This window comes from Pezoporus flaviventris, unplaced genomic scaffold (genome assembly GCF_033815535.1).
Source record: "Pezoporus flaviventris isolate CSIRO_AGI_PZ_B2104156 unplaced genomic scaffold, CSIRO_AGI_Pfla_v1 ptg000043l, whole genome shotgun sequence".
Classification (NCBI taxonomy): Eukaryota; Metazoa; Chordata; class Aves; order Psittaciformes; family Psittacidae; genus Pezoporus; species Pezoporus flaviventris.
The window spans coordinates 620,088-643,221 of record NW_026892591.1 but is presented as its reverse complement, the minus strand read 5'-3'; the positions used below and the strand labels follow the sequence as shown (position 1 = coordinate 643,221).

General features: G+C 55.8%; 2 protein-coding genes across 5 annotated transcripts in view; both read left to right on the top strand.

Annotated features, from left to right (window-relative positions):
- The window catches only part of REXO1 (RNA exonuclease 1 homolog), a 38,935-nt gene extending 33,624 nt beyond the window's left edge, over positions 1–5,311 (top strand). For all 4 annotated transcript variants that reach the window (XM_061466732.1, XM_061466733.1, XM_061466734.1 and 1 more), the window contains exons 12-16: positions 973–1,083; positions 1,438–1,553; positions 1,729–1,867; positions 4,326–4,446; positions 5,148–5,311. In XM_061466732.1, the coding sequence (XP_061322716.1) occupies positions 973–1,083; positions 1,438–1,553; positions 1,729–1,867; positions 4,326–4,446; positions 5,148–5,236 (576 nt within the window). In that variant the 3' untranslated portion in view covers positions 5,237–5,311. The remainder of the gene's footprint in view (positions 1–972; positions 1,084–1,437; positions 1,554–1,728; positions 1,868–4,325; positions 4,447–5,147) is intronic.
- Positions 5,312–11,551: 6,240 nt separating this feature from the next.
- Positions 11,552–23,134, top strand: part of ATP8B3 (ATPase phospholipid transporting 8B3) — a 36,953-nt gene continuing 25,370 nt past the window's right edge. Inside the window, exons 1-15 of the mRNA XM_061466755.1 lie at positions 11,552–11,647; positions 13,736–13,804; positions 14,274–14,365; positions 14,963–15,076; positions 15,482–15,580; positions 16,403–16,464; positions 17,045–17,117; positions 17,220–17,290; positions 17,615–17,697; positions 18,234–18,392; positions 19,164–19,252; positions 20,037–20,230; positions 20,921–21,152; positions 21,988–22,044; positions 22,923–23,043. Coding sequence (XP_061322739.1) covers positions 13,756–13,804; positions 14,274–14,365; positions 14,963–15,076; positions 15,482–15,580; positions 16,403–16,464; positions 17,045–17,117; positions 17,220–17,290; positions 17,615–17,697; positions 18,234–18,392; positions 19,164–19,252; positions 20,037–20,230; positions 20,921–21,152; positions 21,988–22,044; positions 22,923–23,043 — 1,495 coding nt within the window. The 5' untranslated portion in view covers positions 11,552–11,647; positions 13,736–13,755. The remainder of the gene's footprint in view (positions 11,648–13,735; positions 13,805–14,273; positions 14,366–14,962; positions 15,077–15,481; positions 15,581–16,402; positions 16,465–17,044; positions 17,118–17,219; positions 17,291–17,614; positions 17,698–18,233; positions 18,393–19,163; positions 19,253–20,036; positions 20,231–20,920; positions 21,153–21,987; positions 22,045–22,922; positions 23,044–23,134) is intronic.

Below are 23,134 nucleotides of genomic sequence, written 5' to 3'. Positions count from 1 at the left end.
AAACTTAAACAGAACAAAACACCCACTGGGGAGCAAGGGAGAGACAGCTCTGGGTGTGGTGCTGCAGTTTAACCATGTTAGTGGGCAAAAGGGCAGTCACAGCCTCTGCCTTGCCCTCCATTACCTCTTCCTGCTTCCCCTGGTGCCGTGGGGCAAGTAACCGAATCACTGCAATCCTACAGTTTAAAGCTTAAGCCAGGAAGGCTTTCAGGCTGACCAGGTAGGGTGGATCTATGCCCGCAGAGGAGAGTGGGAGTTGCACTGTTGCAGCAGTGGCTTAGTGTTGCATTGGCTTAAGGTACTCATGAAATCACTTCCTGAGTTTTCCTGCTGGCTCAGGGATGCTCTTCAGTGCTGGATCTTAGATCCTAGAGCTTTAGGTGGGGATAATGAAGGGTGGTTGGAGGTACTCTCTGTTGCCTCAAGTGCTGGTAGGCAGTAGCTGCTGTTTGTCTGTGAACTGTCTGGTTTTGGAATACAGTGGTATTTATTTGTACACACACATAGGTGTGTGCTCTCTACGGGCTGTGATACATCCAGTGCTAATGCTTGAATGAGGATGTCTGGGATTAGAATCCTGCACCTGGGCATGTCTCAGCCTCAGGCTAAACCAGGAACCCAGCAACTGGAGTTAGATCAGTGCAAGGCTCAGTGTGACCCTTCCTGGGGAATTTCGTTCTGAGTTGAAAGTTGAAAGGCCCTAGATGAGTGATGTCTTGCTCCTACTCAGCATGATGCCAGTAGCCCTGGTGTGGCTTTTGGAATCAGGGTTGCACATGGCTGTGTTTGCTGTTGTGGTGAACTTCTCTGACTGGCAGAGAACTTCCTCCCTATTAACCTGTAGAACTGATAACAGAAATATTCCTGTTTGAGTGGACTTTGAGTGGGAGGTTCTCTTGGAGTGGACTTTTTGGATTCTTGTTCCTACCATCAACAGTTGTCCATTGCACCCCTTTTTTTGTTGTCTTTCAGCAACACGTCCATGATGGGAGGAAGGAGAGCCTCGATGGCTTTGTGAAGACTTTTGAGAAGCTGCCTACCACTGATGGCTACCCTGGAATCTACGCATTAGACTGTGAAATGGTGAGTTCCTGATGATAGGAATTCCGTTTTTGGGGAAGGCTGAGGGTATGGTACAAGTGGCTGAAGGAAAGCTCTTTTTTCTTACCATCTTCTTTGCTTTCGGCTGTGTGCTGTAAATCATAGTGGTCCTGTGCATTTAAATTGGCTCTTATTAATGACTGTTAGCAATGTGTGTTTCACCTGGGGGGGCTGCAAGCACCCTTGAGAAGCTCTAGCTAGCTGGCTGGTACTAGGCAGTGTTTGCTGCCTGGCCTGGCTACACTGGATGTGCTGCATTCTGGGAGTACTCCACAGTCCTCCAGGGAATGGCTCCATTGATACCACTTATCTTCATGTCTGCTCTGTTGCTTGCAGTGCTACACTAAGCAAGGACTGGAGCTGACGAGGGTAACGGTGATCAACTCTGACCTGAAAGTGGTATATGACACCTTTGTCAAGCCAGACACCAAGGTGGTGGACTACAACACCAGGTAAGGACAGTATTCCTTGGGTCCCAGGTCTGTGCTCGGAATCAGGAACTTAGGGGGAATGGCTGGGAGCACTTGTTGAAACTCCACTGACCATCGCTTCCTAATGGCTGGGACACCTTGGCCCTGAGGTGTTCTTTTAGTGAAGGGAGCCCTTCCTTCTGCTCTCACTCTGCAGATTCTCAGGTGTGACAGAGGAGGACCTGGCGAACACTAGCATCACCCTGCGGGATGTCCAAGCCGTCCTACTGAACATGTTCAGTGCAGATACCATTTTGATAGGGCACAGCTTGGAAAGTGACTTATTTGCACTAAAGGTAATTTGCATGTCTTGCATTTATGCCTCCCTCTACTTCCTTCCCACCCTGGTGTGTGTTAGGTGACTCCTTTAAACTTAGGAGCTGTTTATTGCCAGTAGCCAGGAGGACACAATAGATCTGTCTTGTCTCTGAGCCAGTGTGAAGCTGTTTGTGGTGGAAAAGCAAGGGAGTAGGTCATATGAGGGTGAACAAGAGCAGGTTGGAAGGACTGATCCTGAATCATTTGCCTTTCACCCTTGCCATACAGTCAAGAATCCTTTGATGGTGTCAGCATCCTTTGACAGTGACCCTGGCTTGAAGATGTGACTCCTGGCTCTGGAGTCCCCTGTGACCTCTGGATGCCCACAGTAACTTTTAGAAACAGGCCAAGCCTCTTTTTTTCCTCTGCCACTGGAGATAATCATCACAGTTTCTCTCCTGATGTTGAAATGTCTGTTTTCTCTGAGTGAAGTTCTCTGCCTGGTTTGCTGTGATTTATGATGTTACTTAGATCCGGCTATTTTGACCTCTCGTCTGTCTTGTTTCCTGCCTGGCCCATGTCAGTCTGACCTGCATCCCTCAGCCATATCTGCTGTCCTGCAAGGGAGGTCTGTCCTCTCCCCTTGCACTCTGAACCCAGATCCCCAGGAGCTTGGCCAGGGGCACCAAGAAAACGTGCAGCAGGAAGGAGCTGAGTCTTTAGTCTGTGCTTACAAGCCAGAGCTTCCTCCAGCCACTCTTCATCGTGCAGCTGCTTTGTTGAAGAAGCTGTGGCTGCCAACTCGTGGCAGTGGTTTGGAAGCAGGAGGTTTTAATGCCTGCAAAGTGCTTTACCTCTCCGTGGCACCCTTTATCCCAGCCTCTCAGAGCATTCATCATCATCAAAAAATTATTTACAGTTTTAACAGCACAAGATGACTGTGTTGGCCTCTTAGAGGCATGATTCTCTCTTAGCAGTGCAGACACTGCCAAGAGAACGAGCCCAGGAGCAATAAAGCAGTGTGACAGGCAGTGGCATGTCAAGTTGTAATGTCTGAGGGCCGTGGCAGTAAAGTCGACATCTCGTTAATGGCCATGGCAAGCTCCAAATGGTGATAGCATTCCTGTTTTGATTTAAAGCTATATTATCCGATTTCCCCAGTCCTCCTGATCTCCATAAGTAATTATGGTTGGGCCTGGGTGGGTGCCAAACTTGACTGCAGTCAAGGAGGGGTTATCCTTAACGTTGGCAGTTCTGTACTCCAAAGGGTGTAGCAGGTTGCTGCTGTTAAACTCCAGCTGTTCTCAGGCATGACAGAGTTGCACTGTGAAACTATTAATGACCAAGATATGGATTGTCCCGCAACATGAGCTGGTGCATAAGAAGAGTCAAGGCAGAGGAGGAGACTGGATTATCAGGGTCCTGTCTGAGTCATCCTGTGTTGAGCTGGGCAGAGCTGTCTTTTGGTCAGGCACACAGGCCTATCTCTGTGTTTTACTCCTGTACTTGAGAAGTGGGACTACATTCATCCACATTCCTTTAGCTCTCGTTGAACTTGTGCCAACAGAGGATTAACCTAATTTTAGCCTGAGAGTATGAAATTAGTATTTAAAGGAGCCATCTTACTCTGTGTTTATAGACTCTGTCAAATGTGGCCTTTTGGCCCTCCACAGGGCCCCTTGGTGAAGGGTAGGTAGCGTGTGGACCGGTTCAGCATCTTCCTCCACCATGATGACACTTCATACCTAGAGGATGGCAAACCTCTTGCCTCTCCTATGTGCCCAGGCACTTTGACCCAGCTGCAGGACCAGCCCAGGCCTCCCTCCCACACACTGTGTAGTTCCTTATGCCCAGAAGTACAATATCTCTGTGTCTCATTTCATCCTTGCTTAACTGGCACTGGTTAAAAACTTCCTGTTGACTCATTGATGACGAACTGGAGGTTTTCAGGTCAGTTTGCACCTTTAAGGTTAGGCCTTTTCTGTAGAAGCAGTGTGATGTGCAGTGGGTTTTGACTTGCATATCCTTCCTACAGTTGTCCACATCTTGAGAAACAGCTGAAAGGCTGTCACAGGCTTTATGGGGTCAGTTGGTTCCTTGGCTTGGTTTTTCATTGTAAAAGACACTCAGAGCTAAAACCAGCTTCTTCAGGCCAGGGGATTAGGAATTGGCCTGGCCTGTTTGAGTTATACAAACTGTAGCAGCCCTGAATATCTGCTGCTGTGAAGGTGCACTTAGGCAGGGCTCTGAGGGCAGGTATGTTGGCTGGCAGAGCACTGGGAAGCCTGTGTGCATGCATCCTTCAAGGGGGAGTCATCTTTGATTCACCCAGAGCCTCTTGCAAGACTGGTTGGGCTGGAGCTTGGTGACAGCATTACACAGAGCCCGAGAGCCTGACCGGAAGGAGGATTGCTTTAGCATGGTTAATCCTAAGGAGTGTCCATCCTTGTGGGAGAGGGAAAATAAGCATGTTTCTTTCCTGCTCCCTCCCTCCAGCTTATCCATGGCACAGTGGTGGATACGGCCATCGTCTTTCCCCACCGCCTGGGTTTGCCTTACAAACGGGCTCTCCGGACACTGATGGCAGACTACCTCAAGCGCATCATCCAGGACAATGGTGAGAACAAGGAGGAGCTCAGAGTGGGGAGGGTCTCGTGTCCCATCCCACCTGGATGTGGGCTCCTTAGACCTGCCCTTCTCTGCTCTCCCCAAGCCCCATCCTCTTGCTCCTAATCTTTGGTTTGCCCCACACAGTATTTGGCAGTAGCTGTGAATGGCTGGCGTACAAAGTCTCTACCACAGTTTGTTTGAACCCTGCTCTGAGGGCCAGCAGCACTTGCTTCTTCCCTCTCTGTGCTAAGCAGGGACCAAAGAAGTGGTGTGAGAAGGCCAGAATTAGCTCTGACAAGGCTGTGTCATGCCCTCCCTTCCCTCTGGCAAACTGAGATTGACCTTCCTGTTTGAAGCATGGCATGTTCCTTGTAGTCTTCCTTGAGCACATTGGGAACATACTGCTGAGTAAATTGAGGCCTCTCTGACCTCCATAGCCTGAGGTCCTACAGACTAACAGCACTTCAGCCCTTGATTTAAACAAGGGAATGGTGTCAAGCTGAAGTCCAGCAAAGCACGTTTAGTGGAAACCCATCACTGTTGTTCATCATGATCACAGATGCCCCTGTGGCTGCTGGGGCAGAGGGCAGGAGTGTGAGGCAGGACGTTGTCTCAGGAAGCCTTGCTCTGTGCTGTCAGCAGCCCCTGTGCAGCAGAGAGGCTGCAGGGCTGTGGGGGTAACTGCCATCCTTGTCATTCTCTCCGCAGTGGAAGGGCATGACTCCAGTGAGGATGCCAGAGCTTGCATGGAGCTAATGGTCTGGAAGATCAAAGAAGATGCTAAAGTGAAACGATGACTTGCGCTTTCTCTTTCTCCTGTTCCTCCTCCACCTCTTTGAAGCAGTGCAATAAATACTCAGAGTAACACTGTCCACCTGTACGCAGCAGCATGCTACCCCAGGCTCCCCGTGCACTCCCAGGTATCTATGGGACTTCAGGACTCCTGCTGGCACTGCTGAATGGCACCAGCTCACTGCTTGCAGGTCCCTCTGACCAGATAGTGGCTGTCAGATCCTCTTTACTCCACCTGAGGGATACTCTGTGGTACAATTGCCTTGTAGGCAAGGCAAGGTGGTTTTGAGTAGCACAACCAGAGAAAGAGCTGCTTGGTTCCTAGAAGAAGTTTTTAGAGGTAGGTCAGATATGTGCAGAAGGATCTTTTTGGTTCAGTTAAAGGTAGATCTTTTTCCTTTTCTTTCAAATGTAACATATATTGCCTCTGTGCTCTAAAGCTGCTGGATTCCCAGTGTTTGGAGATGGGGGAGCTGGAAGAAGGTTGGGCAGGAAGCTGGAAAGTGAATGGATTGCCTATTTTCTGTGTGAATGGCAAGCAAAGGGTGGAGAGAGCTGAGGATCAAGCCATGTGGGAAGAGATCCGAGTGCAGTCCCACTATGGAAGAGAAAGCCAGAGCCACAAGAAACAGAGGTTATCTGTGAGAGCATGTGGTGGGAGCAGCAGGTCAGAGAGGAATGAGATGGGTCAAGGGGAATTACTGCGTACTGCAGCCCAAGGGATCTCTTTAGTGAGGGCTGGTGTCCTGGTGCTGCAGTTGCTGCAGAAGGGACAAACCACCAGTGTCAGCCCTTGCCCAGAGCTCAGGGAGCTGTGTGTGGGGTAGTGAGGCAAGGGGCAGAGGAGGGGCTTGGACAAACTGGGCTCCCAGAGCCAAGCAGCAACTTGCAGCCTTCCAGGGGAGGAGAGTGGGAAGAGCAGGCAGTTGCAGGTTAGAATCATAGAATCAGCTAGGTTGGAAAAGGTCTTTAAGATCATCAAGTCCAACCTGAGCTTCCAGCATGTCTCCAGTGAGCTTGTCTGTAGGGATCAAGGTTTTTGGGAGCACCTAGGTGTAAGATTGCACCTAAGGGTGGCCCTTTGCAGTCTGCAGGACTTCCCACCAGTCCGTCCCTGAGAGCAGGGACATGGTGCAGGCAAGAGCAAAAGCAATAGTAAAAATTCCTCTTTTAAACCAGTTTACACGTTGGTTGTTTTGAGATGAGCAGAAGACCCTGATACTGTCTGACCCCTTGGACAAAAGCAACTGTCCAGAGTGTGCCTCCATCGTGCTTGTGGCGCCTGGGGCAGGAGCACGGGTGCACTGGTGGCTGTGGTTGGAGGAAGAGCAGAGCTGCTTAAAGTGGTCCCTGACAGATGTGGTTTTGTAGCTGAGGTCCATCCAGGCAGCACCTTAGCCCCATTCTTAGCACAGCCACTGCCTCAGCTGGAGCTGTGACCGCTTCCCAGTGGTGGCTGCTGATGGCCCTGGCACGGGTGGGCTGCATGGCTCCAGTGGCAGCTGCTGGGCTTTGGTTCCTGTTGGAGCTGGATCTGGCTCACTCCTCTGTAGCCAGTGGCAGTGCTGGGTTGGAGGTTTGGGGATGTGCTGTGTGTCCCCCAGCACATCCTGTGGCCTGTCCCACCTCTGTGTCCGGTGTGGTTGGGGGGTGCTGGTGTGTGCACAAGCCCTGGGGGGCTCTCCCCATCCCACTGCTGTCCTCAGAGGTGAGGCTGTGGCTTCCAGGGCCAGATCTCTGCCAGGCTCTCCTGAAGCCACCAGCAGCAGTGGGGACTCTACAGGCTCCTGTTACTGCTGAGCCCTCCTGTGTTGCTTCTGGCAGGCAGTGGCACAGCCTGTTTGTTATCCCAGCTTTCAGGCTGTGCAGCTCCCTGCCACTGCCCCAGTGCTCCGTAGGGCACATCACATAGAATGTGATCACATCCAGCTCTCCTTTGCCAAGCTGCCTCCTTCCCTGCTGTGGGGCTTCCATGTGGAGCAGCCTTCGAACACGTTGGTCCCCCCTCTCCCATTGCCTGTGGGGAACAATCTGTTCCTGCCCAGGCTGCGGAAGAGATGGGAAGTTCTGGGCTACCTACCCAAGCAGGGAAGGCTTGTTCCTGCTTCTGCCTCTTTTCCTTCTTCATCCCCCTGTTTATCTTCCCCCTGGCTGCAGTGTACCTGGAGCAGCATCCATCTACCCTGCAGCCACGTTAGAGCTCAGAGCTGGCTCTTGCCTCCAGCTTCCCCCATGACTGGACAGGCAGTCCCAGCTCCCAGCCCTCTCCCACACCTGCCTTCCCTGGGAAAGCCAGCCCGTTTCTAACCCGGACCTGGTGCACTGCTGGCCTGCTTGGGGAGCTGCCTGCTTGGCTGGCTCCCACCGCCTGGCCTGGGGAAGGCAGCGCATTGCTGCAGGGCCAGGGGACCTCATTCATTCCCTTCCCTTTCCCCACGGTTCACTGGGGACCCCCTAAAACGAGGCTTCTGCTTCCACCTGTGCTGTCACTGGGGGTCCGAGCAAGTGCTGGACCCCTGTAACACTGTAAAACCAGGAGCTGGCGGTTGGTGAGAGGGTTTGGGGTTGTACAGAACTGTTGTAACCTGTAACTTTTTGTAATTGTTTTTAATAAAAGGGTGTTGACTGAATGCATGCTCCTGAGTTTGGGTCTGCTCTGCCTGTGCCTGCATCGGGGAGGAGGGCTGCTGGAGCCGCCCCAGAGGTGAGGAGAACCTGGGCAGGCTTCCCTGGAGCATCCTTTTAATTTGCTGACAGGACGAGGGGAATGGCTTGAACCTGCCCGAGGGGAGACTGAGATGAGCTCTTAGGCAGAAGCTCTTCCCTGGGAGGGTGCTGAGGCGCTGGCACAGGGTGCCCAGAGAAGCTGTGGCTGCCCCATCCCTGGCAGTGCTCAAGGCCAGGTTGGACACAGGGGCTTGGAGCAAGCTGCTCCAGTGGAAGGGGTCCCTGCCCGTGGCAGGGGTTGGAGCTGGAGGAGCTTTAAGGTCCCTTCAGCCCAAACCAGGCTGGGATTCTGTGCCTGCAAGAGGAGGCAAAGCCTGGGGCCGCACGTGCCAGACCCGCACTCTGGACAATCCTTTCTCCCCCCTCCACAGGATGCCCTGGGCCGCAGCGGGGCAGGTCCTGGCTCCTTGTTCCTCCAGCCCAGAGCTGGGCTGGGATCCCAGGAGCACCAGCACCCACCCCGGTGCCCGGCTGCTGCGGGAGAGCCTGCATCAATCTCACAAATGGGGCAGGAATTCGAGTGCCAAGGGAAGGAGCTGATTCAGCACAGAGGAAGAGGTGAAGGTAAAAAGTTCAAATCAAGAAATAAGAGGCTATTAGATGACCTCACTGGCAATGTGTTTTATTTAACGTGCTGGTGATGGCTTGGCGATGGCAGCGGTTACTTGGGATGCTATAAAAGTCACGGCTGACCCATGTTCTCTATGGGCCTCTTGTGGTGCTGGGTGCGCTGAGCTATGGCAGTCACCTCCTGGCTGACACCTGAGGTGGCCGCAGCCATCGGGGGACTCCTCGTGGTGCCCAAAGCATTTTGCTTTCCTGCTTTTCCAGAGCCTGCAGGGTGGAAAGGAGCCCCCGAATCTCCTCTGGGTCATGGATTGAGGCAGGAGGGAGCAGCGCTCACCCAGCCCCAGGCAGCTGGGGGGACCGCAGGCACGAGTGCATGGTCAGTGTCTATCCCGGAGGTCTGAGGTGCTTGGTTTTCCCTGGAAGTGCTGGAGCTGGGGCATCTGCCATGGCAGCAGTGCCCTGTCAGTGCAGGGGGGCTGCGGGGCTCAGTCCCAGCCCTGAACTTGCAGCAGGATGAGGTGGGTGATGCTGCCATCACTGCAGTGACTGAGGTCCTCCTGTACCCTTCAGCCACAGCGAACCGGCCAGTGTGGTGGGCAAGAAACGATCACCACCAGTGCCCAGCCCTGTCCCCTTGTGCCCTGGTCTGAGGTGGCTGCAGGGTGGCCGGGAGCAGAGGAGGAGGGTGCGGAGCAGGAAGGGGACTGGTTGTGCAGGTTTGGGAGGTGGGGGAAGTTTTTGGGTGTTGGAGGCAGGTGCTGGGTGCCAAGGGCATCACTCACTGCTCCATCGGCACTTCTGGTCCAGGGCCTGGTGGGAGGCAGTATCCTGGGGTGCATCAGAAGCAGTGTGGCAGCAGTCAAGGGAGGTGATTCCTCCTCTACTGGCCCTGGTGAGGCCACATCTGGAGCACTGTGTCCAGTGCTGGGCTCCTCAGGACAAGAGGCAAGGAGATGCTGGAGAGCGTCCAGTGAAGGCCATGAGGATGCTCAGCGGTCTGGAGCATCTCTGATGAGGAGAGACTGTGGGAGCTGGGCCTGGTTGGTCAGAGAAGAGCAGCCTGAGAGGGGATCTCATCAATGCAGATCAATAGCTCAAAGGTGGTGCCAGGAGAATGGTGCCAGACTTCTCAGTGGTGCCCAGGATGAGGAGCAATGGCCAGAAACTAAAGCACACCAAGTTCCACCTCAGCATGAGGAAGAACTTCCCACTGAGGGTGGCAGAGCCCTGGCACAGGCTGCCCACGGGGGCTGTGGAGTCTCCCTCTTTGGAGACATCCCAAACCCACCATGGGCACGTTCCCCTGGTGGCCCTGCTTGCACTGGGTGATGTCCAGAGGCACATCCACACTGATGATGCTGGGATCACATCTCCCAAGCTCTGGTCCAGGCTGGGGCATCAATGGGAGCCCAGGAGGTGGTGGCTGGAGCCCCAGGGCTGCACATGGGGCTGTTCCCATGCTGAGGAACAGCCCCTGTCCCGCAGGGAGCATTTCTAAGTTATTATCACTATTTTCCCTGAACAAACGGGGCTTTGTGGCTGCTCAGCCGGGTGGAACGGGGCACCTGGAGCCGCTTGGGCCACGGGCAAAGCGAAAACACCGGGCTCAAAGGTTTAACCCTTCCTTGCAAGGACCAGGGGCACCCGGAGCAGGGACACACTGGGACGGTCACCGCGGTGCCCGGAGGAGCATCCTCTGCCCTGGCGCTCAGTGCACTGTGCCGGGGGGAGCTCAGCTGATTGCAGGGGGCATTGATGGGTGAAAAGTCACCTTCAGTGGCTGCAGTTGCCAGGGTGACCTCGGCCATTCCCCACCAGTGTCATCGGTGCTGGGTGCCACCCGCCACGTGTCCCTGTGCGGGGACACCAGGGCAGGGTGTGGAAATCCTTTTCATTCCTATGGAAGCAGCAAGTGGCTCCGAAAGCATGGGGGGAACGCTGAGGTTTGGAGCCCCGGGCTTGGCCGTGCCTTCCTTGTGCTGGTGCTGCCCTCGTCATTGGGTCTCTGTGGGGCAGAGGATGGGAGCAGCAGCGGGACACAGCAGGAGAGGGCTGGAAATGATGGAATTCCTCACAGGTGCTGCTCCAGGTGTCAACCCTGCAGGAGCTGCCAGGGAATTGCAGGCACGAAAGGCAGGTGATGGGCTGAGGGGGTGGAAATTCATGGCAGTCTCATGGATAAACTCCAGTTTGTCCAAGTGCAGGCTGCAAGTGGTCTTCATCAAAGGCAGCTTGGAATCCATCTGCAGGGAAAGGAGGTGCTGGGCTCAGGGAGCAGGAAGAGAGAAATTCCACGTGTGTTTGGAGACAGGGGCTGGGATAACGTTAACCCAAATCCATCCCGCTGCAGGTCCAGTGCTGGCCAGTATTCCCAGTGGGGATGTGGGGATACAGGAACACGGCGCTGCTGTGTTGTGTATGGACCTAGAACGAGTTATTCCCAACTGCTCAGGAGATGCTTTATGGAGAGCTGGGCCAGCACTTGGGTAATTGCCTCCAGGTTTCTGTGGTTAATTGCCGTGAGCAATTAATCTGCCGATGGCTGATGCAGGACCACTGCAGCGGGGCTGCTGTGCGGGATGAGTGCGGGGTGGGATGGGAGAGCAGGGGGGCACGGGGCTGGCTCTCGTCCCTCCTCTGCCACCACCAACAGAGCAGTTTCTGTCCCCAGCGGGGTTCGCAGTCCCCGAGGGGCTGCTCGGAGGCGGCGTGGTTCAGCCTCCTCTTCCTCCCACCTTCCTCAGCCTCCAGGGCTCTGGTGTGGGGGGACTCAGTGCTCAGCAGTGAAACCAAGTCACCCCCCACCCGCAGCCCAGCTCCTGCTCTCTGCTCGTGCCCGCTCTCCCCCAGCCCCGTTTGGGATCAGCGCCTTCTCCCCTGGGAACCCCGCGGCCGCGGCCCCATCCTCTTGTGCATCCCACGGGAGCGGCTCCTGCGGCAGCTCCGGAGCCAGCCCATAAATGAGGGCAGGCTCAGCGCTGCCAGCGAGGGGAGCCCCGGCAGCGGGAGGGCAGAGCAGAGCAGAGCCCGCGGCCGGAGGTGTGGCGAGGGCCGTCCCCGCGGTCCCTGCGTGGGGCAGGGCGGGCGGCAGCAGGAGCTCGGCGGCAGGATCGGTGCAGGTACGGGGGGGGGGGGGGGGGCAGTGGGGCAGCAGCTCCCATCCTCCTCCTCCTCACGCTCTGGGGCACCCATGGGTGCCCGCTGGACCCGAGGGCGCTGCGGGTGCGGTGGGGGCTCTCCTGCGAGCTGCATCTCTCCCTGTGGACCCCGGGGGAGCCCAGGGCATCCTTCCCCCACCCAAGCACGGATGGGAGCGGTTCGGGATGGGGAGATGCTTTTCCACCTGGAGTCGCATCAAAGCAGGGGGAATAAACGGGGTGAGCGGAGGGAAACTCATGGCCCGGGCATGTGCTCGGAGCTGGGGCTGAAAACCACCCCGAGAGGCTTTAACGAGCCGGGATCCACCCGGCCCGAGCGCGGGGGCATTTCCTGCGTGCCGAGGGCAGGAGGAGGCATGAGCCGGGTGCTGCGCCCGCCACCCGTTGCCCTTCCGTGGGCCGGTGGCTCTGCGATGGGACCGAGCCTGGGGTGATGCTGGAACTGCAGCAACTGGGGGCTGGCGGGGGAGCGGGGCTCCGGGGTTGGTGGGGGTCCCTGGGGTGGCTTCGGGGATCCTTGGGCTTATGGGGGTCTCGGGGTGGCTTTGGGGGGGTCTCTGGGGTAGCAGCGGCTGAGGTCCCACAGGGATGCTGCAGTCACATAAACAACAGCAGCACTCACAAGCCCCGGGTAGGACCCGTCCCCCCCCTTTTCCTTTGGCTGGGTGGGAGCAGGAGGGGCAGAAAGCTGCTCAAAGCAGCAGAGCCTGCGCCGGGGCTCCCAGGGAACCCAAGGGCTCTCACATTAATCCCTGCCCTGAGCAGGAGCTGAGCAACAGCCCCACGTTTGTCTGGAGCTTTGGGATCCCAGCGCTCCAGCGGATCGGCTCCATGGGCGACACAAATCCCCACGTGTTTCTCCAACCCAAACCCTGCGGGCCCGGCGCCCGTTGCTGCTTAAAGCGGGTTCAGTCCATGCAAACCTCCAGGAGCCCAAAGCTCTGCTTTTTAGGGGTGAGAAAGCCCCACTTTGGGTCCTGCCGCACCCAGCAGCCCCAAGGGGCTGGTCCACAGCCAGACCCCCCCGGGGACCACGGGACGGGATGTTCCCTGCCAGGCCAAAAGGAGTGCCTGGTGTTGAGCTGGAGGAGCATCCGTGGGTTAATGAATCACTGTGGGGCCAAAGGAGGTGTGGAGCAGTGGTCAGAGGATGTCTTGTGCCTGTGGCCATTGCTGCCACTTTCTGGTCCTGGGTAGCTCCGGGTTGGGGCCAGGGAAGGGTTTGGCTGCCGGCCCTGGCACCCGCTTCCAGCCTGTTCCTGCAGTCATTGAGGCGATGAGTGAGGTTTGACAAGAGGTTTGCTGGAGCTGCGGCTTCTTGGATGTCCCCGTGGAAGTTTCTCCAACTTGGAATCATTCTTTGTCTTAGCTCCCTCTTTCCCTTTGCCCCTGGGCTCTTGGCGCAGCACCCAGCTCCACCAGCATCCTCCTCTCTCCAATTAGCTGTAGTTTCGTTTGGCCTCACCTGCAGCAGGGGTGCTGTGCAGCTGACGTGCGGTCTGTGGAAGGGGTAAGTGGGGTAATGGGGATTGTTACTGGGTACAATGGGGCTCAGAGACGCCCAACGCAGCAGGGACGTGGGGGAGAGTCAACTTAAGCCTGATCCTGAGCGTGAGGGATCTTCTGAAAGGATGACCACAGACAAAACTAAAGTCTTCCATCCCGATGAGACTCAGGATAGGCTTGGACCCTTCCATGAAAGCCATCATGCCATTTGATGGTTTGGAAGCAGAGAGCCCAGGCAAATCTCTTGGCACTCACCACTGTTGGCCTCAGCTTTGCTATTAACAGCCTGGAGGAAGGTCTGAAGATGCTCTGAGCAATGGGTCAGGGCCCTGCGGGCACCAATGCGTTAATGGCCCTGAACAGCCTCACCTCTCCCATACCCATCCCTGGGGTCCAGCTAAACCCAGCCTTGAGGCTCAGTCCCAACAGCTTTGTTGTAGGTGGTTCTGCCTCCAGCTTGGCCGCACACCTGTACCTGGCCATGGGCAGGAGCATCCCGGGGGGGATCTCATTGCTTCGTGTTGTGGTTGTCCTTGTCCCTAGATCCTGGCAGTGGCACCAGCATGGCTGAGCAGGAGCCAGGCTGCCTGCACGGAAAGAAGCAGCTGCCAGGTCGGTGAGCAGGGAGCGCGTTGTGGGGTTTCACCTGTCTTTAGAAGAAGTAGATTTAGGGTGAATGGGCTGGAAGGAGGGACCACGAGTGGCTGGGATGTGCCTTGGCAGCCTCTGAACTGGGATAGCAAAGATTCAATCAGGAGAGGACCAGCGAAGTCCTGTTGCTTGGAGGGGTTGTGCTTCACCTGGCCTGCTTGTACCACGACCCCAGCACCTGAGCTCGGGTAGCCTGAGGCTTGGAGGGGACGTGTGTGCAGCAGTCCCCCATCTCTGGAAGCTTCTGGCCTCCTGAGCCCTCTGTCCACGCGTTCCGAAGCTCCAGCTCTGTCCCGTTTGCACCTCCAGCAGCTCTCAAGCTGTAGGTGCTCTATGGAAAGCCCATCCAACCAGTGTCGGGTCACCGTAAGCCCAGTGGCACCATCACTGGCTCCCATGGGACGTGCTGAATATCCACTTGCTTTTCCAGCTTTCACTTGGGAGGTGAGGGCCAACGACCGGAGCTACCACAGGCAATTCAAGAAGAGGTTTGCCTTCTGTCTGAGCAAGCAGAAGTACGCGGTGAGTCAGCCTCGGCTCCGGGTGCTGGGGACTCACACACACAGTCCTCAGTGCATCGGAGACTCAGAGTCAACCAGGTTGGAAAAGACCTTCAAGATCATCAAGCCCAACCATTGCAAGTCCATCACAAACCCATGTTTGGAGGATGAAGAGGATCCCTGCCCTAGATCCCCTCTGAAGCTGACAGAAAAGGGGCAGAATCGCAGTGAGGGAGGCCTTTTAGTCTGATGGTCCAATAACAAGAAAGACTGTGTTGTTTTTTTTAAGATTTAATATAACAAAAGCAGATTTTCCTTTTTCCCAGCTAAATAATGGCCCCCCAGCTGGAGGTGAAGGAAATGGTTTTGTCTGGATTTTATACAGCCCTTTCCTCTATAAATCTCCTTGTTTCCCCTCATGGCTTTGGATTTTTGAAGGCATCTCTTACCCCGTGAAAAGTCCTGAAAGCACCAGAACGTCCTTGATTTCCTGTAGTGAGCTGGTTTAGGGGACGTGGCAGTGCGGGGGAACTTGATGATCTTAAAGGTCCTTCCCAGCCCGGTTGATGATTCTGTGGTTCTCCGTGGCTGAACGCCCACTGGGGCCTTTCTTCTGCAGGGCAATGCCATTAAGACAGCCAAGTACAACATCTTCACCTTCCTGCCCCTGAACCTCTACGAGCAGTTCCACCGAATGGCCAACATCTACTTTGTCTTCGTCATCTTCTTACAGGTGAGCTGGGCACCAAGCGTGTGCAGGGCTGCCTAGAAAAGGAAGGATGCCTGGTGGTTGGTCTGAGATGGTGCCAAGGATGCTGCTTGTCAGCGGTGCTCCTTGTCCTGAGCTCAGAGGGGTCTAACCTCCCTTAAGCTTGGTTACATTAAACTGATCGGATGTGGATGTAAGAGAAACCATCCCTAAATAGAAATCCTGCCCTCCAAACGCCCCACGTACACTCCACACTTTAAAAGGACGTGGAAAGCCAACAGGACCGTTCTCTGCGGGCAGACACCTGGATTTGAGTCTTCTTAGATGGGTTCCTTAGGCGCTGGCCGGGGAGAGGAGCTGGGAATGAGGGGGGGGAGTCACCTCAAGCACTCCAAAGTGGGATGAAAGTGTAAAGTTCTCCTCCTCTAGGCCTTCCCCGCGATCTCCACGCTGCCCTGGTATCCTCTGCTCTTCCCCCTGAGCTGCCTTCTCGTCATCCGGGGTGTGCGAGACCTGATCGACGACATCGTGAGTACGGGATGGAGCAAAAGGCTGTTCGAGCTGGGGGCAGGTCCTGGGGGAGCTGGGCAGCAGAAAGGGCCCTCTTGCTGTGGGTGAACTGAAAAGCTTGGAAGTTGCTGTCATTTGTTGTTCCTGAGGAACCATCAAGTCTCCCATGTCCAGGACGCTTTGTGTTTTCCTTTAGGAAGGATGGGAACTGGCCAGTTTGCTTTCCTTGGGGTCTAAACACCAACCCCCCTCATCTTTATATCTTAACCAATGGTTATATTCCCAGGGTGGTCACCAGAAATACCTCGAGGGATTTTAGCCTCTACATTCACCAGCATACATCTTCTGGTTGCTTCAGAAAGCAGGCTGCAGCATGTCCTTGCCCCATGTCTGTGTCTCTAGGCTGAGCAGTTTGGGGCTGTTCAGCCTGGAGAAGAGAAGGCTGCGCGGAGACCTCAGAGCAGCCTTCCAGGATCTGAAGGGGGCCTATAGGGATGCTGGGGATGGACTCTTCATTAGGGACTGCAGTGACAGGACAAGGGGTGATGGGTTAAAACTGAAACAGGGGAAGTTTAGATTGGATCTAAGGAGGAAATTCTTTCCTGTAAGGGTGGTGAGGCACTGGAATGGGTTGCCCAGGGAGGTTGTGAATGCTCCATCCCTGGCAGTGTTCAAGACCAGGTTGGACAGAGCCTTGGGTGACCTGGTTTAGTGTGAGGTGTCCCTGCCCACGGCAGGGGGGTTGGAACTTGATGATCTTCAGGTCCTTTCCAACCCAAGCCATTCTATGATCCTATTCGATGATTCTATGTTTTCAGCTGGCATGGTTTTGTCTGGCAGGGCCGTCACCAAAGCGACAGAAACATCAACAGCAGGCCGTGTGAGATCCTGTGTGGGAAGAGGTGAGGGCCCTGGGGGAGCTGGAGCTGGGTTTTCCAGGTCTGGGTGGAGCAATGGATCCCCTGAAGTGCTGAGCCTCCTTGAGCATAGCAGCGGAGAAAGGTTTTGGTGCCATGGCCCCTGACTCTGCAAACTCCCATCACCTCCCATCCTGCAGCTGCCCTGTAGGGATGGGTGATCCCGTTCCAGTGGCTGACAGCAGGTCTAACGAAGCCCTGATTTGCTGTGATATGCTGGGAGGAGGGTGCCTTGGCCACAGAAGTTTCCGCAGGTCTTCGTATCTCATGGAGCAGTATCATAGCCGAACAGTGGTCCAGGGAAGGACCAACACTGCCCATCCGTGGACAGGGGGCTGAAGGTCCCTGCCACCCACAGGGACATGGGATATGGACGTGACAAACGGGTCCTGCGCTCTCCTCAGTGCTCAGCCATCCTGTGGCTGTGCAGACGCGAGGCCACCACCGCGGCAGAGGAACCGGCACCCGTTCATGCAGGACCGGTCCAGAGGGCAGAAGGAGCCGCAGCCTCCATCCCCGCTGCTCCGCAGGGATAAAAACCCCTTCCCCTCTCATCCTCCTGCAGCTTCCGCTGGCGCAAGTGGCGCGACATCCGCGTTGGGGACATCGTCCGCCTGCGGAAGGAGAGCTTGGTCCCGGTGCGTGCTGCCCCCCCGGAGCTGCCTCTGCCCCACGGCTGGGGATGCGTGGTCAGGAGGGGCTCAGCCAAGTGCTCTCTCTTCCCTTGTTTGCTCTTCAAGGCCGACATGCTCCTGCTGTGCAGCTCGGAGCCCAGCAGCCTGTGCTACGTGGAGACCACCGACATCGATGGGTGAGGAGAGGGGCACGGCGCTGCTGTTGCCATGGGGGAAGAGGGATGGAGCCACGGAGGCAATGGCTCCGGTCCTGGGGACACCCCAGCGTTGGGAGGGAGAGGTCGGGCACACTGCAAGTTCAGTAGCAACCATTGGATGTGGCCAGGGCTCCCCGTGTGAGTGCTCCATGCCTGGTCCCCGTCTTGCTCTTCATTGGCATCACTCATGTAACCACCTGGTCATTAATGGTTGGCTGTGTCCCATGGGCCCGACAGCAGAATTAAGAGCTCCGTCACCCCACAGTGCTGGTAGAGTCTTCCCGCCCTGGCTCTTGTTCACAGGGAGACAAACCTGAAGTTCAGACAAGCCCTTCTGGTCACTCACCAGGAGCTGGTGAGGGAAGAGAGCATGGCTGCCTTTGATGGTGAGTCTCCTACCCGGGCAAGGCTGCGGCATTCCCACCGGGATGGGACGGGTTCAGCCTCAGGAAGTCCCTGTCCCCTTAGGCACAAGGGCCATCAGTCCAACGTGAGGCTGCACTCTCTCCTCCTTGCATGGAGGACCTTCCCCAGCAAAAAGGCACATCGGGGTTGTGCTCCTTCCCCCTGCCCTGCATCTTGATTTTCCTATGGGAATCAAGTGCTTGGCTCCCAAACCGCTCTGACCCCGGGTGTTTTCCCCTTTGGTCCTCCACAGGATGCACATTCCCCTCCCAGAGGCTCTGGGGATGGAGCTGTGTTTGTACCTCCTCTGGTTTTATAGCCCAGTGAACCGAGCACCCTCCTCCAGCTTAGCTTGGATTTGAGCCATCCCTTTCCCAACTGCATCTGGAGAGGCCCCGACCATCCCTGAATCTCCCCAGCACCCCTCTTTGGAGGGGGCAGGAGTGGGGGGCGAGGGGACAGGAAGGTCCTTCCCCTTCCCTCAAAGCCATTACCCGAATCCTGCCCTCTGCCCCAGGGAGAGTGACCTGTGAGGAGCCCAACAGCCGCATGCACAGCTTCACGGGCACGCTGGCCTGGAGGGGACAGACCTACCCCCTTGACAGCGAGAGGATCTTGCTGCGAGGCTGCAGGCTGCGCAACACCGACCTCTGCTACGGCTTGGTTATCTACGCAGGTGAGCGCATCGTGTCCTGCATCCACCCACCTTGGTGGCCTCCTGCGCTTTGGGGCTCAGCGCATCTGAGAGCTTGGACACGGGGAGATGCTGGAGTGAGTCCAGAGGAGGCCATGGAGATGCTGCGAGGGCTGGAGCAGCTCTGCTCTGGAGCCAGGCTGAGAGAGCTGGGCTGGGGCAGCCTGGAGAAGAGAAGGCTCCTGAAGGGGAGACCTGAGAGCAGCTCCAGTGCCTGAAGGGGCTGCAGGGAACCTGGAGAGGGGCTTGGGACAAGGGTCTGTAGGGACAGGCCAAGGGGAATGGCTTGAACCTGCCAGAGGGGAGACTGAGATGAGCTCTTAGGCAGAAGCTCTTCCCTGTGAGGGTGCTGAGGCGCTGTCCCAGGGTGCCCAGAGAAGCTGTGGCTGCCCCATCCCTGGCAGTGTTCAAGGGCAGGTTGGACACAGAGGCTTGGAGCAAGCTGCTCCAGTGGAAGGGGTCCCTGCCCATGGCAGGGGTTGGAGCTGGAGGAGCTTTAAGGTCCCTTCAACCCAAACCAGGCTGGGATTCCATGAACAGCTGTGGGAGGAAAGGGACAAGGTTTGGTGCAAGCAGCACTCCTCCAAGTGTGCAGCCATGGTTCGATTAACCTCTGATTGAGGGATGTGGTCCTCTGAAGCCTTCAGAGGCAGGGAGATGTTGTTATGGAGGAAACCAGAAGCACTTTGCTGCAAGGCAACCCTCTGGGGGCTGGGGCCTTGTGGATTTACTTCTAAAATGTTTCTCATTCAGGATTCGATTCCAAAATTATGAGGAACTGTGGAAAGATCAAGCGGAAGAAAACCAAGCTGGACCGCATGATGGACCGGTTGGTGATCATAGTGAGTGGTGCAAACACCTCCTGGTCTGCCAGCCTCTAGAGTCTTCTCATGAGAGGATGCTTGCTTGGGTGACACTGATTTTCTTAAGTTTGCAGTCTTTTGCTGAAGATACCTTGGGTTTAATATGTTATGGGCACACACCAAGTGATGCTCCCAGGAATTGGCAGCTGCTGGATCCGGGGCTGTCTGCACGTGGTTGTGTTGGCAGCTCCGAGTCCTCAGCTGTAGAGCAGCCCCTTGGATGAGGGAGCTGGAGTATTCAGGATCTCCAGCCCCTCCAGGCCTGCTTGAATGATCCATAACAGTGCAGGTCCAAGGAGGTGGCTTGAGCCAAGGGACCTTCACAGAGCAGATGGAGGAAGGGAAAGGAGAAACCTTTCCTCCACGGGAAGCAAGGCAGCGTGGTTGTAACTGGAGGGCTCTTACTCCTGCTCCTGGTAGTTGGCCATCATCACCCCTCAGACTGGCCGCTAGCATTCCTCTGCTTGCTGGTACTGCAGCAGGAACACCCCGTGTCCAGGGAGATGGTGTCTGAGGCAATAAGGAAGGTGGGAAAGCAGGGGTTTGCTTTGTGAGTGTGTTATGTATGTGCCAACTGAAATACGTGCTGGGATCCCTCATCTCAGCCCAGGATGAGGTCTGAGAACCAGCTTCAGGCGCAAGGACACCTTTGCACAGGCTCACAGCTAAATGAGACAGTCTGGAAGAGGCAATGTTTGGTGCTAGGAAGGGGTCTGATGGGCTCTGTGCGATGGTGCATTCTCACCCTGGCTTCTCGTCTCAGATCTTCGTGGTGCTCTTGGTCATGTCGCTGTGCCTCGCCATCGCCTCTGGGTTCTGGGCCAAGATGTTCCAGGAGAAGCACAGCTACCTCTCTGCTTTCTACAAGCACACAACACCCGCCCAGCAAGCCTTCTTCAACTTCTGGGGCTTCACAATCCTCCTGAGCATCATCATACCCATGTCCATGTATATAATGTAAGAGCAACAGAGCTTGGAAGTGGTCAGAGATCAGGACCCCGCTCCCTGTCCTTGGCCATCATCTGGCACTTGGGTTTATAGCCACAAAATGGGGCTGCACAAAAGACCCATCAGTGACCTTGAAGAAGTCATTCCCACGTGTTCCTTTAGCTGTAAGAGGGTAAGGATGGGAGCGGGGGGCATCTTACAAACACTGATGATGAGCTTTGAGATCTTCTCAGGGGAAAGCCAGAAAAGAGATGCAAAGGCACGTACTGATGCTGGAAACGGGGGGCAGGCTGAGGATGAGACTTGATGCCGGTGTTTTCACGCTGAGCAGCAGCAGGGTGGGGAAGAGAAGGCCACAGCTGGCCATGATCACAATCTGTGCTGGAAGAAGCAGTTTCCAAACTGCCTGGCCCTTTGCTGAATCTCCAGTAAGCATTTTGTCATCAAAGGCCAGATTTCCAGAGGGGACCCCAGTTGCCTGGGCCCCAGTGGGCTCTCAGTCTGGCATGCGGAGCCTTCTGGAAGCCAGGCCACAAACAAGGAAAAACCTCTTTCCTCCCCGAAGCTCAGAGCAATAGGATCCAGGTGGGGAGTTCCCCTCTGCCTTTTCTTCCCCATGTCAGATTCTCAAGTGCCCCTGGGATGCGAGCAATGAGATCTCCTTCCCCAGCGTAAGCTTTCTTCTCCCTGACTCCCTAGGTTTGAATTCATCTACCTGGTGAACAGCTGCTTTATCAACTGGGATCTGGAAATGTATTACGCTGCCAAGGACATCCCAGCACAAGCCAGAAGCACCAGCCTCAATGATCAGCTTGGCCAGATCGAATACATCTTCTCGGACAAGACGGGCACCTTGACGCAAAACATGATGAGCTTCAAGAAATGCTGTGTCAATGGGGCCGTCTACGGTAACCTTTGTAGGGACTCACGAGTTAGGTAAAGCTTGGATTGGCTCTTCCCACTCTTCCTGCCTTGCTGGGGAGCTTGAGGCACGTGGATTGATCCTGGTGCTCCAGCACGTAGACAGAAGATGCTGTAGGGGTTTGGCTTGTTCCCATCACGCACGTTACTGGGGATTTGCAGGGGCCACCATGCCTATGGCCACACAGTGCATGGGGTCAGGAGATGCCCCAAACTCAGCTGAGATCAGCGAGGTTTTCCCTGATGAAAAAAGGGAGCCTGGGGTTAGGAGCCCAGCGGCAGCTCCATGGCAAACGCATGGTGTGGGTAAGGTGGATCCCACCTGGAATAATCGGCTGCCGCTGCCCAGGACAGAGGAAGCAGAAGAGCCGTGGGCCAGTGAAGCCCATGGGATTTTTCTTTTCTATGAAGGTCATGGAGAGAAAAAGGAGGTTTTGCTTTTCTTTGCAGCGTTTTTCTGGTGGAAAGCAGCTTGGTTTCCAAATTTGGGCACTTTGAGGCTTTCTGGTGACCCATGGAGGAGGCAAAGGCGTTATCATCCCCCTCATGTCGTTTCATCACAGTTAACGCATATAATTGCTCAGCTAGAGCTGAGTTTTTAACATTGAAAATGTGTCTGAACAGTCCAAGAGCCAAATAAGTGAAACCTGCCCATCCTGTGAGAGCCTGGCTTGTGACCAGGCTGAGAACTGGTCCCTTCTGGCCAGTCTCTTGAGCAGCAAAAGGAGAGGTCCCCTGTTGAGAACCTGCTCAAAGGCACACACATAACCCCCCTAAGTGGTGCTCCTGTGAGCTCTGTTAGTTAAATTCTTTTCATTTTGGCAGGTACGGGCACGGGCCACGAGGACAAACATCCACGGGTGCGTAACTCCCCCCTCTCATGGAACATGGGGCCAGATGAGGCTCCTTGCTGGGGTCAAAGCCATAGCACAGAATCTGCCTGGGAACATCCCCACGTGCAGCCCCGGGCCTCCAGCCACAACCTCCCGGGCTCCCATTGATGCCCGAAGCTCTGGTCCAGGCTGGGAGATGTGATGACAGAATCCCAGCATCATCAGTGTTGGAAGGGGCCTCTGGACATCACCCAGTGCAAGCAGGGCCACCCAGAGGAACGTGCCCATGGTGGGTTTGGGATGTCTCCAAAGAGGGAGACTCCACAGCCCCCGTGGGCAGCCTGTGCCAGGGCTCTGCCACCCTCAGTGGGAAGTTCTTCCTCACGCTGAGGTGGAACTTGGTGTGCTTTAGTTTCTGGCCATTGCTCCTCGTCCTGGGCACCACTGAGAAGAGCCTGGCACCATCCTGCAATGAGGGGACCCCCTCTCTGCCTGCTCTTTGGACTAAACGGACCCAGCTCCTACAATCTCCCTTTATCACAGAGATGCTCCTGAGCATCCTTGTGGCCATTGCTCACACTAGCAGCAGGCCCAGCCGTTCCAGCCCAAGCTTGCTTACAACAGGGTCCCACGTTGTAAGACCGTGGCACGTGTTCCCTTGGGCTGGTGAGTTTGTTGGTCCTCAGCTGCCAGTTAAGGACAGGGGAACTGGGGTTATAAACCAGTGCAGGTCTGGTTTTCAATTTGCTTTTCATTACCAACCTTTCTATACTCGGCAATGCAGAGCTCGACTTACGAACTCTGATCTGGATTGAACCACACCAGCACAGAGCTGTTGTATTGCAACCAGCAGCATCCCCAGTGCAGTCAGTCTCTCCTGGGTGCCTGCAGCCTCCCTGTGCTTCTTGCAGGGCTCGGGGGTGACCTGGACCCAGAATGTGCAGAAGAAGTCGGACTTCTGCGATGTGACACTGCTGGAAGCCGCCCAGCGGGACAAGGACCCAGTGCTGAGGGAGTTCCTGAGGCTCCTGGCCCTCTGCCACACCGTCATGGTGGAGGAGAAGGGCGGTGGGTTGGCTGCGGTGGATGATGTGCTCGGAGTGGGGTCAAGCCGGTCCAAGGCACTGAGGCCATGGAGGCTTCCTCCATCACTTAGGAA